The sequence below is a fragment of the Annulohypoxylon truncatum genome (assembly GCF_022578515.1).
Source record: "Annulohypoxylon truncatum strain CBS 140777 unplaced genomic scaffold F4807scaffold_1, whole genome shotgun sequence".
Lineage (NCBI taxonomy): Eukaryota > Fungi > Ascomycota > Sordariomycetes > Xylariales > Hypoxylaceae > Annulohypoxylon > Annulohypoxylon truncatum.
Window position 1 is genome coordinate 2,095,663 of NW_025953787.1, and position 12,587 is coordinate 2,108,249.

At 48.6% G+C, this 12,587-nt stretch overlaps 4 protein-coding genes across 4 annotated transcripts; all 4 read right to left on the minus strand.

Annotated features, from left to right (window-relative positions):
* Positions 1–780: 780 nt before the first annotated feature.
* F4807DRAFT_23373 (carbohydrate esterase family 5 protein) lies at positions 781–2,194 on the minus strand. Its single transcript, XM_047994187.1, has 3 exons — positions 1,782–2,194; positions 1,504–1,712; positions 781–1,375 (listed from the first exon to the last, which is right to left on the minus strand). Exons 1-3 carry the CDS (start codon positions 2,004–2,006, stop codon positions 958–960), a joined length of 852 nt encoding a protein of 283 aa, XP_047859670.1. The 5' UTR covers positions 2,007–2,194; the 3' UTR covers positions 781–957.
* Positions 2,195–4,130: 1,936 nt separating this feature from the next.
* Positions 4,131–4,750, minus strand: F4807DRAFT_466433 (uncharacterized protein; the record flags this gene model as incomplete). Its single annotated transcript, XM_048002382.1, has 2 exons — positions 4,131–4,484; positions 4,539–4,750. 2 exons carry the CDS (start codon positions 4,748–4,750, stop codon positions 4,325–4,327), a joined length of 372 nt encoding a protein of 123 aa, XP_047859671.1. The 3' UTR covers positions 4,131–4,324.
* A 998-nt stretch (positions 4,751–5,748) lies between these two features.
* Positions 5,749–6,936, minus strand: F4807DRAFT_466435 (kinase-like domain-containing protein; the record flags this gene model as incomplete). The annotated part of the gene is made up of 4 exons (XM_048002383.1): positions 5,749–6,209; positions 6,263–6,340; positions 6,395–6,669; positions 6,725–6,936. The coding sequence occupies 4 exons, from the start codon at positions 6,934–6,936 to the stop codon at positions 5,749–5,751; spliced, it is 1,026 nt and encodes a 341-aa protein (XP_047859672.1).
* Positions 6,937–7,507: 571 nt separating this feature from the next.
* On the minus strand, positions 7,508–8,665 carry F4807DRAFT_466437 (ser/Thr protein phosphatase family protein; the record flags this gene model as incomplete). Its single annotated transcript, XM_048002384.1, has 1 exon — positions 7,508–8,665. The coding sequence occupies exon 1, from the start codon at positions 8,561–8,563 to the stop codon at positions 7,508–7,510; it is 1,056 nt and encodes a 351-aa protein (XP_047859673.1). The 5' UTR covers positions 8,564–8,665.
* Positions 8,666–12,587: the final 3,922 nt, after the last annotated feature.

Sequence of the window (12,587 nt, forward strand, 5' to 3'; positions counted from 1 at the left end):
GGTGACTCACATTGTATTTATTGATAGACTTTTTTGAGGTTATTCCGAGGAGTACCTAGATACCTACTTCAAATTTCTTCCTAGGCAACCTAGGGTAGATATGTAGAGCTCCGTATGCTTCTTTGCTGTTCCTATGTGACGTCATTGAGTCCAAAGTCACATATCGTCGTACAACCACTAGCGGTAGCAAGGTTCAATCCGTACCTATACACCCCACCATATCAAAAACGTCATAATTCCCCCTTTCTTCATCCTTACTCCGTAATTGCATAACTGCATCAAGTTTAAGATGAAGCACTTTACCGTATGTAAACTGGAGGAGTAGTGGTGAGATAGGGGAATCACCTCACCTCGCGTAAATATGACATCAACACCAGATGCAACGTCCTACACTAGCCGAATCTTTATCTAAGGATGCCTCCTGCTGGTAAAATCAGGCCGTGTAGACGAGGTGCCAAGCAAAAACAGGCCATTATTCAAATCCGTATCACCTTCCTCCATAGTCGCTGTACTTCTTATCGTGCGTTGAGAAGGACGTCGAATGCATCGGCGGTTGCCAACCGGAGGTAATCTGGAGTCCTCTCCACTTAAATGGCATCGCATTATCACATCGAAGGCCTCAATTCTAGAATAGGTAGGTAATAAGAGTTAGAAATATTGTAAATATTGTAACTGCAACTAACGAGTCTATCATGGAACTCTTACTGCCCAGAACGCTGTAAGGACCGATTATGATAACTCACGTCGCCTCTCTGGAAAATCTATCTGCGATTATGCACCTCTAAAGCTCTATGGTCATAGTCTTGACTGCTCGGTAACATCGCCGAACTCCCATCCCGCAGCAAGTCATGCTTTGTAGGTGCGTGATACCCCCTGGTGCGCTACCCCTAGACGAACTCGACGATACCAGGCGTAAATTCATTAAAACACAAAACAAGAATCATTCGAATTCAAATCTCAAATATCTGAGATTATCGGTGTCGGTAACGGGGGAAGAGACATAGGAACCGCATCGGATGGTTGAGGCGGCGCCGGGACCTGTGGTATCGCCGGCACAGTGACGTTTGGGAATATGAAACTGCCATTAGGCCATGGATTTATAGTGGCATCGTCCAGCAGCTTATTAGTGAGGTAATAGACGGCGGTAGGGACCCATTTCACGTAGTCGAAGTGCACGGGGAAGACGTAGAGGGTCCCGACACACACAGCGTCTCCCGCGTTGCAGATGATCAGCGTCCGGTTCGTGTCGAAACCCTGGATCCGGCCCCCGTCCTGATATGTTTGCGTATCGCCAAAGGTCACCACTCCTATGATCTTGTCCTTGACTTCTTGAGTCAGACCTTCGATAGCCCGGTGGGTGAGGGCGGCTCCTTGGCTATGCTTTTGATTAGCAAAGGACTTAGACGTAGGTTTAATACAGGTACTGAGCATATGCGCCCCTTTTTAAAGGGGGTTTTCCTCGACTGTGGTGGATAGCAGGAAGAAGTTTTAGTATATAATTACCTATAACCTCCGGCAACAATCTTTGAATCTGGACAGGTCGCTGCCGAATTCAAAAGGAGTTGCATGTCGTAAATTCCCCATGGTGGCGCTCCGCCAGGGTAGAAGTTCGTTTCAATAAAGCCCCAATAGTCCACCCCCTGAGTCGCGACGTTGGCAGGACCAAAGACCGCCTTTAGCCCGTCCGACAGCGCCGGTCCAACCGTATTGCCCTAGAAAATAGGTTAGCGACGCAGTTCCAATTCAGACAGTTGCTCCAACGCAGAAGACAAATTACATACCAAGTTCCCAGGTTCTATAGTCGCCTTGGCCCAGATGAATATGATGGGCCTGCACCCGAATTCTGTTAACTCATGCGCGTAAAAACCAATGGTCCACGACTGGCGAGGTTGGAGGCTCGACGGAAGCGCCGATACCACTGCAACACACGTAAAAAGGAACAAAGATATATGAGAGATCATCTTGGATAGTCCGATGCCACCGTCAAGGAAGCTTGGTGTCGACATTTCTGTTGTGTGTGTCGCTCAGGTTCCTTCGGCTGAAAGAGCCAGTCCTGCCTATGGACAGACGTGGCCGCGACGAGATCTTAAGCACAACGCAATATCGATTTTAACATTCCTATCCGGAGTTTATATCGATATTCGACTTTGGCCAGGGATGCAGCATAACTTATGAACCCCAGGGAGCCCTATGATCGAGAAATATGGGGCGACCCGTCCGAGACAAGATGTCTCGTAAATTCGATGTTGAGGCGCAGAACTGACTAACGTGTTCCCGCGCGATTACCCCAGGGGTCCATTGGATCTCCCGCGGCTTAAGGGCGATTTGAAAAAGCTTAACTTCGTAGATAGGGCGTGATAGTAGTAGTTTATGGCGCAAGATCATGGTTGAGGGATCGTCATGGTGCGTCTGCGTTCCTGATATCCCCTTAATTGGCACCTTACTACAGGCACCATGGAATACAGGTTCATCTGACCTAGCAATAGTCCCAGCCAATGAAATAAGAGCTTTGGGAAGCGTCGTTATGCTTCCCAGATCAAATGGGCTATTACTCAGTGGAGTCTGTAGTAAGGTGCCAATTAAGGAGATATTAAGATTCGGAGTAGAACCGCCCGTATCTCAAGGTGGCTCCCTTTAACCGCAATCGGGTCGGCCAGCCAATTTCTGCTATTGTCATTGGACCCCAGATCTATTGCCATCTAGGTGATATTGAGCCAAGCATGCTCCAGGCATATCAAACCGTTACTTTCAAGCCGGTAGTCCCTCGGCCCACTGTAACTCGGGAGTAACCATCAATTACTTTTGACGGTATGTTTCGGATATTTATTAAAGATCGTAGATATTTGCGTATATATAACTCCAACTCTGAACACTTACTACGTATTCCATTGAATATAAGTCAGTGGTATCTGCGGTAAGTTAACACTCTATTGGTATCCGTAAAGGCTTGGTTCTGGTTTGTTGGGAGAGCCAGTAAGGAAGGTGAACGGTGACCGGTGAGCCTGGAGTCAGTTGCTAATCAATTACATAAGTTGCTGCTGGAGACGATAAAATCACACTCAGGCGATGGAGACCTTTCGCGTACGAATATGTATGATTTTCCTATATAGGAGATGAGTTGTATTACTAAACCTTACGATATAGAGGCTCAGCTAGTCATTGAAATCCAATATACGCAAGTTAATAAAGGCAACTCTTATCTCATTCTTAGGTACCCCAAGAAATAGCCCGTCCTGCTCGTTAGGTCACACCGTTAGAATCATATCTCGTTGATACCTTCTCAATAGGGGCAAGTATTTTACAAGTCTCACCCAATAGATCCCTTTCTTTCACTTTGAGATTACAATTCACTGGAACCATCCTTCTTGGAAAGGATCACATTCTTCATCACTGCGCAGAAGGAAGGGGGCAAAGCATAACAAGCAGTGGTATGAATTTCGCAGATGTCTTCATTAACGACTCAGCGAGATACGACGGAAGAAACCGTCTTGGTTAGCCGTCTATGCACGTATCATAACCCAGTCGTTCAAAATTCTACTTCCTAACATAACGATAAGCATCGTCTACCTCTTGTTCAGTCTGAAATCTCTAGAATTATGGTTCTAGATCGAGTTCCGTCAAGCTAAGACACTCCAGCTTTGATATTTCATATACACTTATGAAATAACGCATAGCCTAACTATTCAGCATTGGCAACTCAGTATAGGTACCTATCCAATATACGGTAACTTAGTGTTAGATTGCGTGAGAAACTACCTCTCTAAAGTACAACGTCCATATCCATAGACCTTCATCTTTTCTACTTGTCGATTCATTCCCTTTTCCTAGACCCAAACCTTGCTGGAGTTGTAAAAAGAGGCGTCAATCCGTCAGTGGTCATCCTTCATTGGCCTCTTGTCTGGGAGAATTATCGTAAGATAGCTTCCTTCTAATATCAATATCTTCTTATAGCAAAATCGCTGGTAGGGTATTTATCATGATACTCTCAGTCTTCGAGGCACTTACAATTGAAGAAAATACTTGAACTCCTTATTACCAAGTACCGTCTTATGATTATGAAGGCATCATTAGCTTAGTCGATCTGATCTTGTCAAGTTTCTTCGCTGAGTAAAAGAGGCCAGTAAACATCACCTAGACGTTAACGAATTCTAAGCAGGGGCAAATATGGGTAAGCTCATAGAAAAGAACGACAGCAGTGAGATAGATGCAAGCTGCTTGTCTTATGACAGAAATTACTTATTAAAGAGCGAACAATACTCCGCGTCCACTTGGATAAGTGTTGAGGTCCGAGCAATATTTCTAGTTAGGTTTCTATACTATGCGATTAGCTGTGAATTTGTGAGGGGATATGGAGTAGGAAACTTCCTGTCTGCTTAGATTCGTCCTCAGGGACGTGTACGTCTTTAACCTTTTTACCACCTTCAGTTGTAGCATCCAGATTGTAATGGAGATTGGAGTCGCTTGGGCTTCTGTGGAGTAAATGTCTATTCGTTATGAGTAACAATGTTATGGAAAGATTGAAGTGATTAGGTATTTACGTGATGTGGAGTCCACCTATCCGCTTCATGTCGTTGTCCTTGAACAGAGAGCCCCTCTCGAAGCGCCACTTAATCGTATCAAAAGCAAGCTTCTTTTGTCTCCGGTCGATAGCATCATGAAGGCGTATGAAGTCTGGTCTAGTAGTGGCAATAAAGACCGAAATCTTCTTGGAGGTGGTTCTGTTAAGTACAGTGCCGAGGAAGCAACTCATCTTGATTTTCGGTTGAAGGAAGCTGTCAATAGGTAGGAAGAATGCTGGTGGGCGTGTTTACCTGACGAGTGAGCCACCTTATATATTTAATTCATGATTATGACTTCTTACTCTGGTCCCAGTGATACTGTATGATAGTTTCTATGCCGACAGGAAGTTTTCCAACAGGACAGGATTTCGCTGCTTGCTTACCGCTTGCTTATTGGGGCCCTTTGAGTCAATCATATCAAGACTATTCACCGATTGCCTTTTTGCTTCATCTGCCAACGATGAATACAAACAACTGGTAAAATCGTATCTTGCGCATTATTATAGATCGTCAGAACGTATAATTCACCTAAGCTCACATAGAGTCTTGATTCTGATCGACCACCTAGCATTGTTGGAATAACTTTTACAAGGTAAAACAGGTGTAAAATGATGTACCGTTCATATTTCTATATTCTGGGCCAGGTCCATTAGGTTAGGTGAACAGTAACTATGATCTCTAATCCCTCTAACTAGCAATCTACGTCAGAGGGATACTCTAGTTGGCTATGGGGTGAATGCGTCAAGCAGGGAAACAGAGATGGAAACAGCTTTGATACACACAGGATGATCCTTAGAAATCAGGCATTACTTAGTATAAATGAGCCTTATACCTAACTGTACCAGTTGCTATTACTCAGATATGAGTGGATAGAATATGAACCAACAGGTAGGTAATCAAAGTAGCGTTGATGTACGAGCTTTCCAGTACGTCTTAGCCTCTACATCATATCTCAATGTCCCTATCGTTAGGGGGCACGGTACGATCCGTTGGAAGGACTATTCATGGCTGTATATATGAAGAATCACCCCCTTTTCGTTAGGAACCTCCCACCATATCGTTTATAAGTTTCTTATTGACTATGAGCCGGACCTAGCTATAACGGTAGGTATCAGTGGCTTCGTTGGGCGAAGGCTTTGGGCCAATCTGATCGCACGCATGTAGTTAACATGCCCTTATGTGTCCTGTCTTAGGTAAAACATCCCCCCACGAGCTTCTTAAGGGCATGAAACTCCTCTAATGCTAGTATAGCAGAGGCGGAAGGCCTGACGTTCCAATTAAGTGTGAACATGATACGGAGGACATCCTTGACTTCCCTTGCCACTCCCAGCTCATGTGTCACTCCCTTGAAAGTTTGCATAGTTCTGAGCTCTGGTCTTGTTGTAATGATAGCTTCGAGAATACTATCTTCCGGTTCAAGTCCTGCAAATTGATCAGGAAAAAGTCGCTTGATCTTTGCCATACACCAAGCCTCTTGTAGGAACTCAGATTTGCTGCCATGAATACCCAAGACGCCAGGTCGCATCCAGACAAGTATCATGGCAGCGGTTGACCAGACCTGCGATAGCGCGGTGCACGGTTTGCCACAGAAGACTTCAGGGGCACGCATGGCGTATGGCTGAGTTCCGGTATAAACACCAACCGGGAGGACTATGAGTGTGTTAATAGAAATCTGTTCGTGTCATGTATCAAGAGTTACTCACTCTGTCCAAAATCTCCTAATTTGACGGTGACATTGTTGGTTCCCATTCCGGAAATCAGGATGTTGGATGGTTTGTAGGCTAGATGAGGCCGTCAGCGGATGCCAGCTCTTCAAGACTAGGTACTGTACTTACACACATCCACATATCCGTGGTCGCCCAGAATGACCGAGCCAGTCAATGCTGCATGAAGAACCTTCTCGATAAGGGCGTAGTGGTGCATGTTGGGCTCGTACTTCACCTCTTGAAGGGTGTTGTCCAACCATTCTAGAGCGATAGTGTTATCGTCAATCTTGTCGTACATTTGTCGGAAGATTGGGGTAGAGGCGACGTTGGGAAGGCCATAACATTTGAGTTCACGATCCAGCTGCTTCTTGGTAGTCTCATCGTTGGCTGCTTTGATGATAGCCCTAGGTAGTAGAGTTAGTCTCAGAATATGTGGACGGTTGAAGCAACACAACGAACCACTGCGGTGCGTGTACGTCGTTATCACGCGGGTTGACCTTGGCTTTGTAGATGGTAGCTCTGTGGGTCTTATCTCCAATCACAGGTTCGAGAAGCTGATAGTTCCATTTGGCGCCTTGAAGAAGACGCCCGGGAGCAAGAGTCGACATCATCAATCTTGATGACGAGCTCCTTGCAGCGGGAGACAAAGCCGAGCGCACGAGCGACAACATTTTGAAGTTGCCGATGAGCGAGAAGGTGAAAAGGTGAGAAGATGAAAAGGTGAAGGAAAGATGAATAGTAGCTGGGATAATATGGAATGAGAGATGGGTAAAAGTCCTAGGTATCCATACGTGTGACATCAATGAATAACGCGCATGGACCTTTGGCATAAGTGTTTGCTTGCACTGTACGTTGTACCCTAGGTTTAGGTGCATGCCTACCATAACAGTTGGATACTGCAACAGCCATTGGAAAAATAAGATTCATTACTCGTTTTTACAGCTGGCAGTTACCTGCCAGATTGGAGAGCGGGTGTTGCCAGGACTGTCTGCCAGGTGGTCCATGCGACAACAAAGTCGACGATAGATTACAGGAGGTACGTACCTTCAAATTACCACCCCTTACAAATTTTGGATTTCTACGGATTTTCCAAGGTTCTAATATGTGAACCACATCATCACTTTGATATTTACTTGTTTCCGTTGATTACTAGGTCTCTTTAAACCCCAACCGCTGCGTACATATTCCACAGCCAGGTCACCGCGGCTCATCTCAGTCTCCTTTCCCTCAGACCCTCACCACTCAGCCTCCGATCCTCCGGCCCAGCCCGCCGCCCCTTTCCCCGGGAATCCTCCGCGGCAAATCGATCTCCACAACCCACGGCAAATGCCTAGGCATATCCCTCCCGCCACTCGTCCGCCCCTCAATCGCCGCATTAACAAACAGCGTCTGGGCCCCATCCCTCTCACCACCCTCACCACCTCTCGCAAGGCTCGCAAGCACATAACCCCTCCGTTCGCACCTCTTCCTCTCCCTCACCTTCCCCTGACCCTCATCCTTCAAATCAGCAACACTAATCCGCATATCAGCCAAGCTCTTCACAACCGCACTCAGCTCCCCATCGACCGCGTTATCGCGCGTAAGTTCCTCCTGAGCTCCCCGGCGCTCTTCCCTCCACGTCACGAGCTCCGCGCCCCACTGCTCGTGCACGCGGCCGAAGCAGTGCAACTTCGGCCGCGCGCGCGCGATCGCGTCGAATAGTTCCGGACAGCCGCTCGGAGCCGGGTCCGCGTTTGCGTCCGGCGCGTCCAGGACCCCGTGCGGCGGCCCGTGGGTGATGGCTACGTCTACGGGGCGGGAAATGGCGAACTCGTGCTGGCGCGCGGGATACTCGAAGCCGCCGCCGACGCCGCGGAGGGGCTGGGATGAGGGCGTGTACGGGCTTGCGAAGACGGTCAGGAGCGCGTGGTTGGCCAGGGGGAACTCGTAGACACCTTCGTCTTGCAGGACGAAAATGCCCTCCGCCTCCTTGGCTTTCAGCATCCGCTTTGCTTCGCCAAAGACGCCGTATACTTCTTTGACGCGTGGCAGATCTACGGGGAGGGCTTTGGCTGCGATTTTCTTTATATATGCCAGCGTGTCTAAGGTGAAGTCGTGGTTTCCTGGGATGACGATCTTGAGGGGTGCTTTGATGGCTGTCAGGAGCTTTAGACTGGCTTTGTATTCGTCGAGTCTGGATTCTTCTGTAAGGTCCCCGCAGTGGATGACTACGTCGATTTCTCGAATCGTGCGGGCGAGGGGTACATCTTTGCCATGGGTATCGGAGATAATTAGGAATCTAGTCTTGACAGGGTCCATAGTTTAGCGACTCCGCATAATGCTTCGTTTTTGGATAAATAGAAAATGAGCGAAAACTGGAAGACGCTTTCTCTAGGGGGCATGTGTGATAGTGAATCTGTTTCTTGATATGACGGGCATTGCCTTGGTCATATGAAGATTTTGAGCGTTGAAGATGTTTTGAGACGGTTGTATCGGTGAACAGTCCAAGATAGAGAGTTGAACGACAACGGCGATGAGAAGATTACCTGTTTATATCGGCATAAGATATTACTTGCCACAACTTTACAACTGTGACGTTTAAGTTTCTGCTACGACCCCTTACGCGCAATCAGACATGCTCTGAAAGTGTCAAGATAGCAGTGCTGTCAGATTGTCAGCTTAACAGAACTCTGTTCAGACTGAGCTCGTCATCCTTAAATCTGACAGGTATCCGCCTTGACCTTATCGGCCATAGAACCGCCAAAGCGTAGATAATGCAACATGGTACGAGCAGAGATATCAAGTATATAGCCCTAGTTATATAATATATAAGTACCTATATATGCTGGGCTTTTGTCAGTTCAGATTGCTGACTTACTCGGACACGGAACACTTCATGACTGTAATATTAACTCAAGTCAAACTAAGATAACTTAGCCAAAGTTGACAAGACACCCCCTTTCCAAGATAACTCATGTCACCAAAGCAAATTTGACGCTTTGAAAATGAGCACGGAGAGATCAAGTTGGCAGCGCGTATTGCTCGGCTTAGAAAGTGGTATGTGGTACGGCACACACCATTCAACCTCCGTTACCTACGCATTAGCGACCACATCCCATACTCAAGACTAAAAATGGATTTCATATCTTCCCAAGTATCAGGGACGGAATTAGGCTTTGTAAAACTTTTTTTAACAAAGGGCGGCCAGGAGGACTCGCAACCTGAAAGTAGTCTTAGCAGTCACGTGACACGAGAAATAGGGGGGAAGCTATTTCCATTCCGGCTCGAGCCGCCTTCGAATTTCTATACCTGGGGAACCTATCCACATGTAAGTAGCCACATCCAGCGCAGCCAGCGAGGCCGCGCAATCTTTCCTATCCGTCTAACCCAAGCCAATTTCCTATTCCTAGTCCTGGTCCTGGTCCTAATTCTAGTCCAAGTCCTCCGTAACGCTCGGCGCAGGCTCAGGCGCAGGCGCCGATCCCGATCCCGCTCCCGATCCGGGAGTCAAGACGCCCTCCAAATCGCCAAACTTCTCGCGCAGGAACTCCTGCACCTCGGGGTTCCCCCCGAGCCCGGCCAGCAGGCCCTTAGCATCGCCCTCGATCTTGAGGCCCTGGAGGCCCGTGGCGCGCGAGAGCGCGACGTAGACCTGGCCCTCCTCGAACGCGCGCGACAGGTTGACGATGACGCGGTCGAGCGTCAGGCTCTGGCTCTTGTGGATGGTCATGGCCCACGCCGGCGCGAGCGGGATCTGCGTGCGCATCAGCAGGCTGTACGGCCGCTCGTCGCCGAGCTCCGTGATCGAGCAGTCCGCGAAGATGGTCCGGACCTGGCCGTTGTGGAACTTCACCACGGGCCACGTCTTGTACTTCGCGCCGGGGCCCTCGATGAACTTCTTGATCATCATCTCCTTTATCTGCGCGCGCTCGCCGAACAGCTTGTTCTCGGGATCCTGCTTCGACGTTACGGCCCGCGGCAGCTTCATCGGGTCGTTCTTCTCGAAGCCGCAGATGATCCCCTGGCTGCCATTGCACAGGCCCGTGCCCAGGTCTAGGTTCACCAGCAGGACGACGAGCATGCCTTTTTTCAGCTGCACGCACTCGTCGAATCGGTGGTCGTCGAGAGCGCGCAAGGGTCCTTCGGTTTGAGACCCCGCAGGCTTTCGCATTCCCTTCCAGCCGAGGTGAGGGTGTTTGCTCTGCTGCCAGAAGAAGTCATCTAAGCACCAGTAGGTGTGGTTCATGGTTTTTAATCTCTCGAACTCGCGTCTGTTGACATTAGCAACTTCCTCGCGAGTGGCGAAGAGTCTGGTGGCGTGGTGAACCATGCACTTGTGATTCATTAAGAGCTCGGTATCGTCCAAGCTGAGTTGTCGTCCAATTCGACATTTCTGGAGTATGCGGATAAACGTCTCGTCGTTCTGGCGGTGGATGGTGTTCAGGTGGACGTGAACAAAATTACACTCCTGCCATGCCTTGCTCCGGAAAGCCCATTTATCTTCATCACGATACTCGCCATGTCGTCTACAAACGTGGACTTTTCCGTCGAGCGTCACCTTCTCGACGAGTTCGTAACCACATTCGATGCAATGTTGAAAAGGCCTCACGGGCGGCAACTGACAGAAATCGCCAGTGACAACGATCTGAACTCCTCCGAATGCGGGTTGCTTAGAATTAGCCGATTTGCCTCGCGCTTCCTTCATGACCTCGTTTAACCTCTCGAAATGTAAGTTCTCTACCATGCTAATCTCGTCGATAACAAGAACGTCAGTTTCTCTAAACCGTTTCCACGCGAATCTTCCATGGGCTCCGTTTCTTAACTCGTCTAGGGTGCGCTTATGATGATCCGGAGTCCAGCCTGCGTACGTCCAAGTAGTAGACCCATTGACCTGTAAAGCTGCGCGTCCGGTGGGTGCTAGAATACGAACGTTCTTGCCCAACTCTCGGAGCCGTGCGGTAAAAGCTTTGAGCACGGTCGATTTACCGCAACCAGCCGAGCCTGTATAAAAGACATTATGGCCGCTCACTATCAAGTCAACGAGACGGGTCTGCTCCGGGCAAAGCTGAGGCTCAACGTAGTTGGTGGGTTGTATTGTATTGTTCTGAGTTGGTTGAATCAAATCCGGGTCGAATGATGAAGATGGTGGGGGCGTCATGGTCTGAGAAAGGGTTGCAATGTCGCTGACGGAGTCAGGGTAACTCGTCTTCAGCCTTGAAGGGAGTGCCGAGGATGAAGGCGGTGAAGATGAGGAATGCGTTTCCAGCTGAGATGGTTGCTCCGCTATCGGACGCACACTGGAACGCTTCTTAATCGCAGATTTCGTATGAGCTTTAGTAGCACGCATAGATTTAGCGGAAGATTTTAGGTTAGTAGTTGGTTGTCGGTTGGTTGTCTCTGTCGGTTCCCTCGTGGGATCACCTTCGAGAGCGTGCTGGTACGATGCCGGCGTTGGAGGGCTAGCATACGACATGGCCTTCCTCTTAGTACCCGAGTGCGGTTTTTGAGGGCTAGTTGCTGTGGCAGGGTCTTCTTCATCATCACTAAGTAAGCTGATGACCTCTACCTTGGAGTTTCGTACTTTTCGTCGCTTCGATGAAGTGAATCCAAATTCGTTAGGTAGAACGGTGTCTGAATCCGGCTCCGGAGATGAGGACGGAGACGAGAAACATATCTTAAACGGCTTCAGTAGTGGCCGTCCATTGATAGGAGGCGCCTGTTGGGGATCTGTATCTGAAGGCGGATGGTGGTATAGGATTGGTTGGAAGGGCGTAGAAACTTGGCAACCCGTGTTAGGTCCATCGGAGAAAGTTGGCAAAGACGAGGACGGCTGAGGAGTGATAGGTCGTGCCTGATGCTGCGGTAAGGGAGGCAAGTCGTCGTTGTCTACGTCATAGTTTTTGAATGTCTGATTGGATGTCGTAAAACCCAAGAGCTGTTCGGGTTGTTGACGAGAAGAGAGTCCCACCTTCGACCAGTCGGCAGGATTTATAATGGGCATAGTGTGTTCTTGCCCAAATGGTGAACCCACTTAGACATGTTCTAGAAGTCGCATTGGATAAGCTCGACAAGTCAGTTTGGTATGCACGTAGTGGGTGTGCCGAGTGTGACAATTCCTTCCTACCTGCAGCAGGTAAAACTTGGGCAAGGAGGGAAGCTTGACGCGCTTTCCCGCCGTACGCGTCTAGAATTAATTGTGGGACCGGATATCCGCAGCGCCGGGACCCACTGAAGCAAACGCTACCGCCAAGTGCTTTTTAGGTACCAGCTACCAAGGTAACACGATTCAATGTCTCACATTATTTCCGAATATAAAAATCCATAATATTACAAGGATATTTCT